Source organism: Amblyraja radiata, chromosome 8 (assembly GCF_010909765.2).
Source record: "Amblyraja radiata isolate CabotCenter1 chromosome 8, sAmbRad1.1.pri, whole genome shotgun sequence".
In the NCBI taxonomy this organism is placed as follows: Eukaryota; Metazoa; Chordata; class Chondrichthyes; order Rajiformes; family Rajidae; genus Amblyraja; species Amblyraja radiata.
In genome coordinates, this window is record NC_045963.1 from 56,581,775 (window position 1) to 56,598,612 (window position 16,838).

The 16,838-nt window shown below is 46.5% G+C and overlaps 1 protein-coding gene across 1 annotated transcript; it reads left to right on the plus strand.

Moving 5' to 3' along the window:
• Positions 1-9,151: 9,151 nt before the first annotated feature.
• On the plus strand, positions 9,152-12,126 carry LOC116976255 (endonuclease domain-containing 1 protein-like). The gene is made up of 2 exons (XM_033025967.1): positions 9,152-9,644; positions 11,423-12,126. Exons 1-2 carry the CDS (start codon positions 9,306-9,308, stop codon positions 12,020-12,022), a joined length of 939 nt encoding a protein of 312 aa, XP_032881858.1. The 5' UTR covers positions 9,152-9,305; the 3' UTR covers positions 12,023-12,126.
• Positions 12,127-16,838: the final 4,712 nt, after the last annotated feature.

Consider the following 16,838-nt stretch of genomic DNA (forward strand, 5'->3'; position numbering starts at 1 on the left):
GAATCATTGTAAATCATTGCTTAAATGTTAGTCAGTTAGTTTGGAGGGATTTTATGTGGTGGGTGGGGGGGTGAAGGGGGAAACTTTAATTCTTAGTCCCCTACCTGGTCGGAGAGGCGGGGAGCGGGCAATGCCTTACCGGGTCGGTGTGCAGTAAGCTCCGGAGCGCTGTGGCCGCCGACTCCCAACATTGCGGAGCTGGGGCTGCGGGCGTCCGGCCGTGGGCGGCGCCGGTTGTAGCTCCGGCCCCGGCAAGTCTACCCCTGGCTGCGCGGCGCTCCAAATCCAGCGCCGCCCGCGACCGGACGCCCGCAGCCCCAGCTCCGCGATGTTGGGAGTCGGCGGCCACAGTGCTGGATACCAGCGGGGAGCGGGCAATGCCTTACCGGGTCGCCGTGTGGTAAGCTCCGGAGCGCTGTGGCTGCTCTTTAAGAATTAAAGTTTCCCCCTTCACCCCCCCCACCCCCCATGACCTAAAAACTTATGGCATAAAAACCCTCCAAACTTACTGACTAACATTTAAGGAATGATTTACAGATGTTTAAGTATCTCCCCGGTCTCTGGGGAGGAGGCAGCCGCTACAGTAGTCCAGACCGTGGGTAGTTTCGGGTCAAGTTTGGCGCCAAACGCGCGCTTTGGTGTGCAGACGACATCCTGGAAAAAATGGCCGGTTTTCGGAGCTTTTCGGTTTCCGGAACTCCGGATAAAAGCTGTACCGCTGATTTAGCTAATTCCAGGGTTTTCCCCACTATCAAAATATCATCAAGATATGCCATGACAATATGTTTTTGTTTTCTTAGTATTGCCAAGGCTGGTTTTAATATCTGGGTAAACAGTCTTGGGACTGATGTTAACCCATTAGGCAATGCTTTATACTGCCATAGTTGCCCCATCCAGTTAAACTTTAGGTATCTACGATGATCCTTATGAATGGGTTCTAAATAGTATGCATCTTTTAAATCGATGCATGCCATGAAGTATCCTTTGTAAATTAATTGTTTGGCAGTAACAAATGTTTCCATTTTGAAATGTATATACCTAACAAAAGTATTCAGTGTAGTTAAGTCAATGATGATGCGACATCCACCATCTTTCTTGGTTTTTGTAAAAATATTCAATACAAATTCCAGAGAGTCATGTTCCATTTTCTCTATGACTCCTTTTGCATGTAACCTCACCAGTTCTGCATGTCCCTCGCATTTTTCCCCTTGTGAGAGTACAAACTCCCTGTGAGGTACATGTTGAACTGGTGGCATACTTTTTTTGGATGAAATCAATTTTATATCCCTGAATACTTTGTAGTATATATTTATCAAGTGTAATAGTCCTCCATGCTTCCTAAAACAAGTGTATCCTTCCCCCTGTTAGTACAGGCCCTACATCTTTTATGTTCTGGAAGGAACCAGACCTACCTACCTCCATGGTACGAGCATAGGACATTATTGCTGACGTCAGGAGCTTTAAGACTTTCTGGAGCTTCACCTCCTGGGTTCTTATGCCCAGCCCAATGTACCCCCAGATTTGGCTGTTAACGGCCAGTACATTTAGCGAGATGCAGTTCTCCGGAGGTGTATATTTGTCCATAGTCTCATTGACTACCAGTTCCTCCAGTGGGTGGAAGGACAGGTAGTCTATACTGGCCGCCAGTTTTGACTGCAACGGCTGTCCCGCTCGTGGTGATACCGTGAACCTGTTGACCACTCCCAGCAGCTCTTCCTGGTCCTGCACCCCCAGCACACTGCTGGTATCTTCAGCCACGAGCCCCTCTTCCAGGCCAGCCCAGCCCTGGCCCCCAATGCTCCCCTCTGTCGAGGGAGATGCGATGGACAGCGCCGAATACGGTGCTGTTGTGGGAGTGCGAGCACTCCCATGGCGAGCTTGCTCCATCTCCCGGAGCATCTGCTCCATCAACCACTCCATGCGGGATAAACAGTCACCTTTGCTGCTCTCGGGCAGCGCATCCTCCTGACCGGACTCATCCGAGTCTATCGGCCGGACCGACTTCTGCTTCGCCTTGCCTCCAACCCGCTGCGGTGGTTCGAGCTGAGCAGCTTGCGGAGTTGGGCTTGGCTGAGCAATGATTGAGTCGGTAACTGTGGACCGCAGCGAGTGCCGGTCTTCCCCCACTGCTGGAACCCTCCTGGGCCATCACAGTCGTATGGGGCGCGACCTTCTTTAGTTTTCTTCCCTTGTCCATGTTCGTTGAAAACAGAGAACACAGCAAGGGTTTGAAATAACGACCTCAGAATAAGCTTAACTTACCTGTAGGACCCGTTTAAAAATTGTTGCGGGAGAGCTCTTCCCCCGCCCGTCGCTGTTGCACTGCGTGAGACGCTATGCCTCGCATGCGTGCTGGCGGGGTCTTCACGTAGTAAAATCTATCTGTATACAGTTGAAGGGTCGGCCTGGCATTGGTGTCACTCCCTTTGAACATTTTATCATCTTTATCGGATTGTTTCGCCTGCAAATTTCACATTCCAAGGCTTGTTTTAACGCCTCCTGGTAAAATTTGGATACCACCATGTTTAAAGATGCTGCCCAGCAGAATTTTGTGATGGATTAACTGATGCTTCTTGTCCTTTAAGGTCAGTTGGGATTCAAGATCAGACTCCAGCTTCTGTTTATCTTTACCAGCCATGCGAAATAGTCCTCCCTCGCCTTCAAGTACTTCATCCAGTGCAGCAACACCCATTCAATGCGACTATGACAATGCACCATGTCCGTCTGTGTATCTTCACATGCTGTTCCAATCTGTTTCAATGCCTTGTGGAACTCATGCCTCTTGTCATCACTGTTGTCCTCCAGACATTGTTGGAGGCTAGACAAACATTCAATACTGTTTACACAAATGACACCAATTTATTCCCCACCCTTGCCACTCATGTGGCCCACTAGTGTGGAATCTCTTCCCTTATTTTTGAGGGCCGTCTCCACCACACCCTGCCCACCATGTCGAGCAATGGGAGGACCCTCGACTGCGGTCCTCCCCCTCAGAACCTTGGCGTTGGCTGCACCGAGTTTCAGTGTGTTCCTCAGCACGTACTCCTGCAGTCTGCAGCGTGCCAGTCGGCAACAATCCCTGACGGACATCTCGCTCTGCTGGGAGGTCAACAAAGCTCGGGCAAAACAAAGAGCGTCTTGCTGACATTCCAGCAGCACTCGATGTCAGTCTCTCAATGTGTCCCTAGGAACAGTCTGTAAATCACCGTCCGTGAGTCCTCTGTGACAGAGCTGTTCAGACTAAATTGTGACAGGGACCCTTGCAAACCTCTCCAGAGTGGCTTTGCAAATCCGCTTTCTGCAAAGAGGTGGGCAACCGGCTCCTCTCCATAGCAGCCGTCCCCGAGGGCAGCGTGAGCTGGTAGTGAGGTTCCGCCGGTGCAGAAGTGATCTGAGTAGGAGAGCTCCCCATCACCACCTGCCAAACCAGGTCTTGGTGCTTGTTGGTGAGTTCTAGTGATGAGGCTTTTTGCCAGACAAGCTGGGCAATCTGCTTTGGAAACCACCCCACAGGATCCATGGAGTCATTTCCCTGCAGTGCCTGCAGGATATTCCGTACTGACCATTAACCGATGGACGTAGTCAAAGGTGTTGGTCCGGAAGAACCTTTCCATGAATGACAGAGGGTGCAGCAATGCCCAGCTGACTGGCACATTGCGTGGCATCTGCGCCAGGCCCATCCTTTGCAACTCCGGGGACAGGTAGAACCTCAGCAGGTAGTGACATGGCTCTCCACTCCACCTGATGCAGCCACACACGAAGGTGGCCATCAGGGTGAGGGCGACGTTGGGCACGCTTTTACCCCCGCTGTCTGCTGACTTGTACATTGTGGCCCATCACACCCGGTCCATCCTAGACCCCCAGATAAACTGGAAGACGGCCCTGGTGATCCCTATGGCGTAGGAGGGAGGGATAGGCCACACTTGCGCCAGGTACAGCAGCCCCAAGAGTACCTCACACCTGATGACCAAGGTTTTTCGCGCTATTGAGGGAGCGCTGTTTCCACAGCTCCAATTTCTTCCCCACCTTGGCAATCCGCTCCAGCCAATTCTTGTCGCACGCCTGCGCCCCCCGAACCAGATCCCCAGCAATTTCAAGAAGTCAGGCTTGATGGTGAAGGGGACGGAAGATCGGTTGGGCCAGTTGTCAAAGAGCATGGCCTCGCTCTTCCTGCTGTTCACCCTGGCTCCCGTGGCCGACTCAAACTGTTCACAGACGCTAATCAATCTGCGGACCGACCCTGGATCCGAGCAGAACACAGCGACATTGTCTATGTACAGGGAGATTTTGACCTGAGTGCCCCCACTGCCTGGCAATGTCACTCATCTGCTCACGTCCTTCCTGAAGGTCTCAGCAAAAGGTTCAATACAACAGTCGAACACGACAGGGGACAGAGGGCAACCCTGCCAGACTCCAGACCTGATGGGAAAGCTTTCTGATTCCCACCCATTGATTTGGACTGCACTACAGATATTGTGTAGTGCAAATGGATCCAATTTCTGATTCCCACCCCAATGCCCATTTTGGAGAGTACGTCCCCCATGTACGTGTGTGATATCCTGTAGAAGGCCTTCTCCTTGTCCTAGCTGACTAGGCAGGCATCCACCCGTCTGTCCTTTATGTAGGCAATGGTATCTCTCATCAGCACCAGGCTGTTTAAGATTTTCCTGGCAGGATTTGCAAAGCTAGTCTGGAGAGGTTTGCAAGGGTCCCTGTCACGATTTGGTCTGAACAGCTTTGTCACAGAGGACTCTGTCATTTACGGACTGTTCCCAGAGCAGATTTGACCCAGTTGGCGATGGCCTTAGACAGGATCTTGTAATCAACATTCAACAATGTGATGGTCTCCAATTCCTTATATTATTTATCTCCCCCTTTTGCTTGTAGATTAGGGTGATGGTTCCCTTTCTCATAGTCTGACATGCTGCCGGCTAGAAGCATATCATTGTACATTTCCAGCCGGTACAAGCCCACCCAGTCCCACAGAGATAAATATGGTTACATACTCGTTACCCCTCGTGGTCCCACTCAATTATTCTGGCCACAGGCTGTATATTTATACATGAATATTCACGGGTCCAGCTAATCACACAGTAAAGGGCCTGTCCCACTTACGCGACCTTGGCTCGCAAATTACACGACCTCGTGGTCGTTTGAGATGTACGGGCACCTTATGGTCACGCGGGGCCTGTCCCATTTAGAAGCGCGGAGTTGTGCGGGGCTGGTCCCGACATCGCGTGGGGCTCTGAAATTCTTGCATTGGCCAAAACCTTCGCGCGCCAACGGCCTGTCGGCACGCAGGCGCATTGCAGTCGTACGCAGCGTCTTGACGGTGTACGCAGCGTCCTGACGGCGTACGCAGCGTCTTGACGGTGTATGCCTAGTGCGTGGCGTAGCGTGATTACGTCACCCCCCTGCATTGCGTTGCGTGATGACGTCACCGCCCAATGCCGTGCGACGCCCAAATTCACTCGGCCTGCCTCCTGCACGGCTGATTGGTAAACATGACGCAAATGACGTCACGTGCAAACTTAGCGCGAACTTAGCGCGTACTTTGCGTGAACTTTGCGCGAACTACGTGTGTACTCCGCTTCCGTTTGGTCGCGCCAAACGCACGCAATCGCATGCAAGTGGGACAGGCCCTTTAATCACACAGTCAGCACATTCCTTGCACCGGTTGTTATTGTAGAGAACAGACTTGTTTTTCTCTGCAGTACTACTTGGTGTCGGCCCTCTTCCCTTTTTAGTCATAACACCCTTTGCAGTTCTGCAAAACCACATGTTATTCATTAGCTAGCAATTCCAAGTAAGTAAAGCAGGCTCACCACGTGCAACTTGCAATCTGTTATGTACACATTAATTCTTAAACCCCCGTCCTCCTCTACAAGAAAAACACAAACAATCTTCCAGAAATACTAGGGACAGGATCTAGTGGAAGGGAGGAACTGAAGGGAATCCACATCAGTCAGAAAATGGTGTTAGATAAACAGTTGGGACTGATGGCCGATAAATCCCCATGGCCTGTTGGTCTGCATCCCGGAGTACTCAAGGAGGTCGACCGAAAAATTGTGCAAGCAATGGTGATCATTTTCCAATGTTCTGTACACTCTGGATCTGTTCCTGTGAATAGTATTGGGGGAAAGGTATTGACATGGATAGAGAACTTGTTGACAGACAAGAAGCAAAGAGTAGGAATTAACGGGTCCTTTTCAGAATGGCAGGCAGTGACTAATGGGGTGCCGCAAGGCTCAGTCCTCAGTTATTCATAACATATTAACGATTTAGAAGGAAATAAATGTAACATCTCCAAGTTTGCGGATGACACAAAGCTGGGTGGCAGTGTGAGCTGTGGGGAGGATGCTATGAGGCCGCAGGGTGACTTGGATAGGTTGGGTGAGTGTGCAGATGCATGGTAGATGCAGTATAATGTGGATAAATGTGAGGTTATCCAATTTGGTGGCAAGAAGAAGGTAGATTATTATCTGAATGATGTCTGATTAGGAATAGGGGTGCAACGAGACCTGGGTGTGCTTCAACGGATATGGGGAGAAGGCAGGCACGGTTATTGATTGGGGACGATCAGCCAAGATCACAATGAATGGCGGTGCTGGCTCAAAGGGCCAAATGGCCTCATCCTGCACCTATTTTATATGTTTCTATGTACATCAATCACTGAAAGTAAGCATGCAGGTAAAGCAGGCAGTGAAGAAAGGAAAAGGCATGTTGGCCTTCATTGCAAGAGGATTTGAGCTTAGGAGCAAGGAGGTCCTACTGCTGTTGTAAAGGGCCCTGGTGAGACTACACCTGGAGTAATGTGTGCAGTTTTGGTCTCCTAATTTGAAGAAGGACATTCTTGCTATTGAGGGAGTGCAGTGCAGGTTAACCAGGTTATTTCCCAGGATGGCGGGACTGACATATGATGAAAGAATGGGTCGACTGGGTTTATATTCACTGGAAATTAGAAGAATGAGAAGGGATTTCAAATATCTTCAAATCCGTGATTATCTGAAAAAATACACAAAAGACTATCATAACATGCCCCCAGACTTATTGGATGCAGCCATGAAGATAAAGGCTGAATCAGCAAATCTAATATCATACTTATATAATATTATTTTGAATATAGAAATACCTACAACCGATAGTATTAGAAGAGACTGGGAACAAAAACTAGCTATAAAAATTTCAAAAGAGAGCTGGGATAAACACTTACTATATGTGCATAAATGCTCGATCAACGTACGACATACTCTAATCCAATATAAAACATTACATAGACTATATTATTCAAAAACTAAAATAAATAAACTTTTCCCCAATGTCTCACCCATTTGTGATAAATGTCAGTCACAAGAAGCTAACATAGCGCACTCTTTTGTTTTCTGTATAAAAATTTAAAAATTCTCGAACAAAATATTTGAAATCTTCACAAAATTATTTAAAACAAAACTGCTACCAAAAGCAGAATGGATCATTTTTGGAATATCGGAAGGTAACCCCGAATTAAATATGTTTCAAAAGAACTTACTTAATTATGGGCTAATAATGGTAAAAAAGCTTATACTCAAATTTTGGAAAAATGCTCCAATACCAACAATAAAAATGTGGATTTCAAACATGTTTGAAACACTACACTTGGAAGAGATAAGACTCCTCCTAGCAGGCAAAGCAGATCACATCCAAAAGACGTGGTCTGCATTTACGGAACTATTACAAGCATAAGGTGCAATAATTTTTTAATAAAAACACGGTTGGTATATCCTTTTTTGCGGAGTTTTGTGTTACAATAGAGCGATTGTTTTTCCTTTCTTCTTTTTTTCTTTTCTTTCTAGGGTCTTATTTCCTTTCTTTACTTCCTTCTCTAATTCCTTCCCTAAGGGGCTTTCCTCTCCCAACACTTTCCTGCACCTTCACAATTCTTGCTTACTTTCCTTACTTCTTTTATTTCTATCTTTTTTAAAGCTCAAAAGATGAAGTGGTACAACATAATGTAATAAGATATATGTGATGTGTATTAATGTAATTTACTGTACTGCTAAAAATAAAATAAAAATAAAAATAAATAAAAAAAGAATGAGAAGGGATCTTATAGAAACATATAAAATTGTTAAGGGTTTGGACACGCTAGAGGCAGGAAACATGTTCCTGATGTTGGGGGAGTCCAGAACCAGGGGTCACAGTTTAAGAATAAAAGGTAAGCCATTTAGGGCGGAGATGAGGACATACTTTTTCACCCATAGATTTGTGAATATATGGAATTCTCTGCCACAGAAGGCAGTGGAGGCCAATTCACTTGATGTTTTCAAGAGAGTTAGATATTGCTCAGAGCTAATGCAATGAAGGGATATGGGGAGAAAGCAAGAATGGGGTACCGATTTAGGATGATCAGCCTTGATCATATTGAATAGCGGTACTGGCTCGAAGGGCCGAATGGCCTACTCTTGCACCTATTATCCATGTTTCGATGTTTCTATGTCTGGCACCGACAAAGTTACAAAAGTTCACAGAGTCCTACAGTCCTATCTACTCCCTGTTGCCACACATGACAGTAATCAAATCCCCCCTCCTTCCCCCGCCCATACCCACCGTCCCTCCCCCCCACCACCAGGTCCCCTCATTGTTCTTGGTGGCCCCCTGCCTCCCATTATTCTCGGCCTGGTTAAAAGGAGCATTAGGGAATGCAGTGAGGTTCTTCACGATGAACACAAAGAAACTTGGTGAAAACCCAAGAAATCATAGCAGGACGAGATCATTCAGCCCCTCATGGCAGCCTTGTCATTCAATAAGACCATGACTAATCCCAGCGTTAACTCCACATCTCCGCATCAAATGTCTACTCTACCTTGATTATGCTTAGTGATTGTGCCCCCACAGCCATGTTGGGTAGGGAATTCCAAAGATTCAGCATCCTCTGGTTTGGGATATTTCACTTCATCCCAATTCTAAAACGCCATCTCCATGTTCTGAATGTTTGGTCCTTTGTGGGACAGTGATGTGGATGGGAGGATTGAAGCGATCTCCAAACTGAGCCCCAGTTGCACGAATCAGCATTTTCTTCAGAAGAACAAGCAGGAGGAACCAACTAATTAGTGTCACGTCATAGAAGAATATTATTAGAATTCCTGGTAATTCGCTTCTCTCAATATAAAAGGGGGTAGAGGAACCTAACTGAGGAACAGAACATCGACTTCTTTCACAAACCCAGAGAGCAGTTTTACACAAGATTCCTTCTTGTGGAATTTAGCTCTGAGAGAATAAGGTAGAGGAGTGGGAGTGAATCTGATCACCCATTTACCAAACAGGTGATGAAGCTCACTTTGTGCATTCTGCCCATGGGGTTTAGTGGTCCCGTCTGGTTCCTGCTCTTGGCAATCGCCTATCCTGGGACAGTGCAGGGGAAAGTGGTTAATAATTTCCAGCCATGTCAGCGGTTCTTCAAGGACGGGATTGCGCCCCAGGGATTTGAAAATGAGGAAAACAAGGACAGCATGGTCAAGATCTGCCAGATGTATGCGAACGCCTATCACTTTGCCACCCTGTACCGGACGGACCTGCGGATCCCAGTCTATTCTGCCTACAGTTATACCAACTCCAATCCAAAACCTAAAACTTGCAGACCTGTCAAATGGTTTATTGAGCCTCAGGTAAGAGCAACTGGTCAGGTCTGTGCCCATTGGCATTCTCTTTGTTTGTGCGTTATGCATTTGGTAAGTTTCAATGAAATCATCTTCTAAACTCCAGTGAGTACAGGTTGCTGAGCCTTCAAACTCCCCTCAAAGGTTAAACTAATCATCCTAGGGATCATTCTCACATGCCAGCAAATCCTTCCTCAGATATGGGGCCCCAAACTGCTCACAATATTCTAAATCTGGCCTGACCAGCACCTGGTCACAAAACCACCAATATGTGGACCTGGTTCAGTGCTGCAGGATTCTATATAGAAACAGCGACGTTCCTTGATTTTGTCAGGTGCTGGTGCCAGCAATGATGTCTGAAGTCAGGTGTGAAAGGACACAGAGACTGAACCAAGATTAGCCACAGGCATCAATACTGGATGAGTCAAAGCACCCGGAGCAAGATTCCACAAACGATCTGAGGCAAGATTTGAATCGGGAAATAGTTATACGATCACAGGTGCTTGTGAATAAATGTTCGTGCGTGTGTTTCAATGAACTGTGAACAGTTTTAGGCCCCCTTCATTCATGGCTGACCATGACTGAACTATGAACCGTATAACTCGGAAAGAGTCGGTATGAGCAGTATAGGGAGGTTTCACGGCAGTCGGGTCACGACCCATGACCCGTACTGTTGCTACGCTACTCCAAATGGATTACACGCAATGAACTGCAGGTAGGCACTTACCATTGTTTCCAGCGTAGCGGGCCCGTTAAAACCCGCTGAAATTGTCAATTATTGCGCTGTAAATAATTATGGAAATCGGGATAAGCTTGAGAGACATTTAGCATACTTCAGAATTCCAAAAGTGAGGAGACATGACGGTAGATAGAAACGAGAGCTGAAGGGACAACAACAGCCAGAGTGCTTGGCGAACATTTGCCGTTTGCTCACTGCATTTCATCAACAGTAAGGCATTATTTGTGTTTTTTCTTGATTCCTTTGGCATCTAAAATGTTTCAGAAGTGATAAATCTGGCTGTAATTTTTTTTAATCTCCCATGGTTCTCGCGGGTTTTACATACAAAATGAAAACGCATCTGAAGAAAAATTTACAGCCAGATTTATCACTTCCGAGAATTTTTAGATACCAAAGGAATCAAGAAAAAACACAAATAATGCCTTACTTGATGAAATGCAGTGAGCAAACGCGATAATTCCCAATATTTTCAATGTTTACCAAGCACTTTAGCTGCTGTAGTCCCTTCAGTTCTCGCTTCTCTATACCTTCATTTCGCTTCACGTTTGGAATGCTAAAGTTGGGTACATGTCTCTCACACTTACCCCGACTCCCACAATTTTTTTCAGCGCACAAATTCAACATTTTGGCGGTTTTTAACAGGTAGGAAAGTACGCGTTTCCAGCATTAATAACATGTACCGGAAGTGACGGATGTCTTCCAGTTGGATTTAGCGGCTCCGTGCATCGAGCCCTATGACCCAATGACCTTTCGTGCAACCACCCTATAACTCGAACCGGGGCCTCCGGCGCTGTGAGGCAGCAGCTCTATATGCTGCACCAGCGCGTCGATCAAATAATATACAAAGTATAATTACAAAGTAATAATCAATGTAATTCTTATAAGGATTACCTTTAGCTTTCATTCAGCTTTCATTGACCACCTATTTTCCCTCCACGAGCAATTTTATCCACAACAGTTGATCCAGGAACTGATGTTAATTGAGATATCTCACTTGCTGATTATATTAATATTTCAAATACTGTACACTAATCTCTGTTGGTTTTAGATTGAAAATTGTACCTACGACCAAAATATGCAGACAATCAAATTAATCACCAGTGACAAACAGGCATTGGATTCAGATTACGAAGGATCAGGTTACCAGCGAGGACATCTGTACCCGTTTTCCTTCAACCATCAAGAGAGTGCAACAGCCAGCTGCACCCTCACTAATGCCGTTCCCCAGGAAAAAGCAGCCAACGTGAAATGGTATCATTACACTGAGAAAGTCGTGAAGGGATTGACAAATGTATGCCATAACTCCGGCCGTCGCATGTACCTGGTCACAGGCTCTGACGATTACAATCATGGGACTATAAAGAATAGGGTTCAAATACCCGGGCTGGTCTGGACGGCAGCTTGCTGCACGGTGCCCAGGAACCAGAACGATCGCTTCCTGGCTGAAGAGGTGGAAGCAACCCGAAATCCACAAACTACCAACGAAGATTTCTCCATTGCGTTCATGGGAACGCTATTTCCGGAGTTGAAAGTTGTCAACGTGTCGGTGTCGACTCTGGAGAGAAGGCTGAATGCGAGGATCTTCAACGAGTGCAAGGAGGCAACCAGAGAAATCTATGAAGAGGTGCAACGTTTGCTCAGCGAATAACGCGCGTCAACAGATGGCAAACGTGCGCGGCAGCCTCGGCAGCAGTTTGTCAGTCATTTTTTTTTGTATGTCTAATGTATGTGTAAATGCCTCTCGGTATGTTTTATGTGTTTATGTGGGGGTGGTGTGGGGGTGTGGGGGGGGGGGGGGCTTGAGCAAAAGGAGGAAGACTGACTGAACTTTATTGCCTTCCATCACAGTGCTCACTGTGGTGGATGTTTATGTTAAGTTCTATCATTCCTTTTAATTGTGTGGTGTTATTTTAATTGTATGGCTGCATGGTAACTGAAATATCACTGTACCTTATGTGGTGCATGTGACAATAAATGTGAATCGGAATCTGACAAATCTGAATCTGAAATAATAAAAGGCGTCAGAAAGGGACAAAAAAACATGCGGGATTTTGTGAGCTGCTGAGAAAGAGGAAACACACGAGCGGCTCACAACAAGCGGCTTATTGAAGCCGGTGGTTTGTTAGCTGGATCACACAGAACCTTGAAGACTCGATGGGTCGAATGGTCTTCCTTCTGCTGCAACCTTCCTGTAGTCCTGTTGCGTTCACCTACTCTCTTTAACTTCAAGTAACCCTTGTTTCCCCTCTCTCTCCATCCCTCCCCATCCTAGTTCACCGATCACTCTGATTAAAAAGTTATCTTTATTTGCCTCCTTGTCACCTCCCCGTAGCAAACAATGATCCATTCTACATTTTCCTTGAACCCCCTCCCCTTTGATATCTCGTTTTCACACTTCACCATTCCACACCTGTGTGTCTCCCTCTCCCCTGATGCAGTCTGAAGAAGAGTCTGGACCCAAAACATCCAGAGATGCTACCTGTCCCGCTGAGTTACTCCAGCATTTTGAGTACCTATTCAAGGGGATGTCTGAGACGGAGGGGTAGCTTGGGTCAGGTCATTCTTCCAGCCAGGCTGGTCTATCAAGTACATCCACCCACCTTGCCTCTCGCCCACTAAAACCATAAGACAGAAGGGCAGAATTAGGCTACTCAGCCCAATGAGTCTGCTTCGCCATACGATCATTGCTGATCTATTTTCCCCTCTCAACCTTATACTCTTGCCTTCCCCCCCCCCATAACCTTTGACACCCTTACTAAGCAGTAAACTTGCCTAACATTGCTTGCTTAGCAATACATTAAAATTCCAGGCTCTGCATTTTCAATTGACTTCCAGCCATAGCTGCCTTTTGAGAGGAGAGTTTGTTTTAGATTCAAAAATAAACTTTATTCGCAATAAAAAATATATACACAAACCATGCAAAAGTCTTTAAACATTGTCTCTGGGATCAATATTGCTAATGTTATACCCAGTAGTGTTATCACCTCCCTTTGCCCTTACACATTGCAACATTGACACTCAAGTGGACCCCTGGGGTGATATCCATTCCCTGTTTGAGGGGTGTCCCCATCGGATTCAGCCCCTCAATGTCCAGCGGTGCAAGGACCCTCGCTGTGGTCCTTCCCCACAGAGCCTTCAGGTTGGCTGCACTGAGCTTCAGTGCGTCCCTCAGCACGTATTCCTGAAGTCTGGAATGGGCCAGTCAGCAACATTCCCTAACAGACACCTTGCTGTGGTTCATGGTAGAAGATCAGCAAGTTTCTGGCAGACCAAAAAACGTCTTTCACTGAAATAATGGTCTTTCAGCAGCACTTGATGTCCATCTCTGGGGTTGGCCCTGGGAATAGGCGCTAATTCAGAGACTCCTCTGTTACAAAGCTGCTCAGGGCGAACCATGACAAGGATCTTTGTGTCTTTCTCCAGACCTTCTTGACAAAGCCACACTCTGCGAAGAGTGGGCAACCGTCTGTCCTCCATAGCAGCCGTCCTGAGGGCAGCGCACTTCGGGAATAATATAGACTGATGGTAGAAGAAGGGCCCGACTGGGAGGGGTCCTCTCAACACCAGCCAAGCGAGCTCTTGGTGCTTGTTGGTGAAGTCTGGCAATGAGGCATTTTACAAACTGGGCAGTCTAGTCAGGAAACTACCCCACAGGATCCATTGAGTCTGCAGGATATTCCATGCTAACCACTGCCCATGGGCATGTGATTGAAGATGTCGGTCTGGAAAAACCTTTTCACAAAGGGCAGGCAGTGCGGCGATGTCCATCTGACTGGGCACATTGTGTAGGTAATGACACAACGTTCATGAGATTTGACCACGCACAGCCTGATGCAGCCATGCACAAACATGGCCATCAGAATGAGGGCGACGTTGGGTACGCTTTTGCCCCAGTTGTCTGTGGACGTGCACAGTGCCCCATGGAACCCATTCACACCTTTGATCTCAGATAAACTGAAGACAGCCCAAACAACCCTTTCCCCAGGGACTTTCCCCTGCAACTGCAGGTGATGCAACACCTTATACCTCCTCCCTCGACTTCATCCAGGGACCATGACAGTCCTTTCAGGTAAGGCAAAGGTTTACTTGCACCACCTCCAACCCAAGCGTAGACTTGGCGGACATTTGAATATGTTTGAATATTATTAATTCAGTACATTTGAAATCGTTTTTTTCCCATATCAAGAATCAAGAGTGTTTTCATAATAGGTTCATAAGTTATGGGAGCAGAATTAGGCCATTCGGCCCATCAGGTATACTCTGACATGCAAACGTGGCTGACCAATCTTTCCCTCTCAGCGACATTCTCCTCCCCATACCCCTGACACCCTTACCGATCTCTTCCTTCATTTTATTGTCACCTTTCCCCAAATGGGGTAAGCCATTTAGAACGGAGACGAGAAAATACTTTTTCTCACAGAGAGTTGTGAGTCTGTCGAATTCTCTGCCTCAGAGGGCAGTGGAGGCCGGTTCTCTGGATACTTTCAAGAGACAGCTAGATGGGGCTCTTCAAGATAGCGGAGTCAAGGGATATGGGGAGAAGGCAGGAATGGGGTACTGATTGTGGTTGATCAGCCATGGTCACAGTGAATGGTGGTGCTGGCTCGAAGGGCCGAATGGCCTCCTCTGCACCTATTGTCTATTGGACCATTGAAATTCTATTTGCAGCAGCACAACAGATATGTAAACTTAGTACTCAATAGACTCCACAATAAACAACAAAGAGTTCAATATATACAAACAAACAATATAATGCAAAGACTAAAGAAACGCCCCCAAGTCCTGAGTGTAATTAAGGTAGTTCGTAGTTCGGAGTTTAGCTGTAGTTTGTAGTGTTCAACAGGATGATGATTGTAGGGAAGAAGCTGTTTCTGAACCTGGAGGTTACAGTTTTCAGGCGCCCATACTTTCTTCCCAATGGTAGGAATGTAATGAGAGTGTGATTAGGGTAGTGTGGGTCCCTGATGATGCTGGCTGTGTTTTTGAGACAGCACCTCCTCTAGATCCCTTTGATGGTGGGGAGAAAAGAGACAGTTATGAAAGTAAAGCCTGGGCTCAACATGAATATTTCAATCTACAATCCTTCAATGTGCACAGCTTAGCTTTGAAAACCACTTCATGTCTCCTTTGAATTGAATTGAATAGAATATTTATCACATGTCATTTGAACCTCAGTGAGGCTCAAACGAAACTTAGTTTCCACAGTCATACAAACAGAGATAATTCCTACAAGACACACACACAATTCAATTTACACAAACAAGTCTTTTCTCACCCCGCACCATTTTTCTCACAGTGGGTATGTAAAACAGCTTTAAGAAGTGGTGGAGGTTGGTACAATTAGAGCATTTAAAGGACAGTGACATGTAGAGTGGATAAGGGAGAACCAGTGGATGTGTTATATCTGGACTTTCAGAAGGCTTTCGACAAGGTCCCACATAAGAGATTAGTATACAAACTTAAAGCACATGGTATTGGGGGTTCAGTATTGATGTGGATAGAGAACTGGCTGGCAGACAGGAAGCAAAGAGTAGGAGTAAATGCGTCTTTTTCAGAATGGCAGGCAGTGACTAGTGGGGTACCGCAAGGCTCGGTGCTGAGACCCCAGCTATTTACAATATATATTAATGATTTGGACGAGGGAATTGAATGCAACATCTCCAAGTTTGCAGATGACACTAAGCTGGGGGGCAGTGTTAGCTGTGAGGAGGATGCTAGGAGGCTGCAAGATGACTTGGATAGTCTGGGTGAGTGGGCAAATGCATGGCAGATGCAGTATAATGTGGATAAATGTGAGGTTATCCACTGGTGGCAAAAACAGGAAAGTAGACTATTACCTGAATGGTGGCCGATTAGGAAAAGGGGAGATGCAACGAGACCTGGGTGTCATGGTACACCAGTCATTGAAAGTAGGCATGCAGGTGCAGCAGGCAGTGAAGAAAGCCAATTGTATGTTAGCATTCATAGCAAAATGATTTGAGTATAGGAGCAGGGAGGTTCCACTGCAGTTGTACAGGGTCTTGGTGAGACCACACCTGGAGTATTGCATACAGTTTTGGTCTCCTAATCTGAGGAAGGACATTCTTGCCATAGAGGGAGTACAGAGAAGGTTCACCAGTGATTTCTGGGATGTCAGGACTTTGATATGAAGAAAGACTGGATAGACTCGGCTTGTACTCGCTAGAATTTAGAAGATTGAGGGGGGATCTTATAGAAACTTACAAAATTCTTAAGGGGTTGGACAGGCTAGATGCAGGAAGATTGTTCCCGATGTTGGGGAAGTCCAAAACAAGGGGTCACAGTTTAAGAATAAAGGGGAAATCTTTTAGGACCGAGATGAGAAAAACATGTTTTACACAGAGAGTGGTCTTCTTCTTATCGAGTCCACACACAAGATTAGAAGTTGTTCAGCAAGAGCTGAACACACTTCTCGGCATCTGCACAATGGTGTCTGTCTTGCGCTT

Coding starts and splice junctions, on each gene's coding strand:
- LOC116976255 (XM_033025967.1), top strand. CDS start 9,306: ATGAAGCTCACTTTGTGCATTCTGCCCATGGGGTTTAGTGGTCCCGTC. Junction 9,645..11,422: donor AATGGTTTATTGAGCCTCAG/GTAAGAGCAACT, acceptor TGTTGGTTTTAG/ATTGAAAATTGTACCTACGA.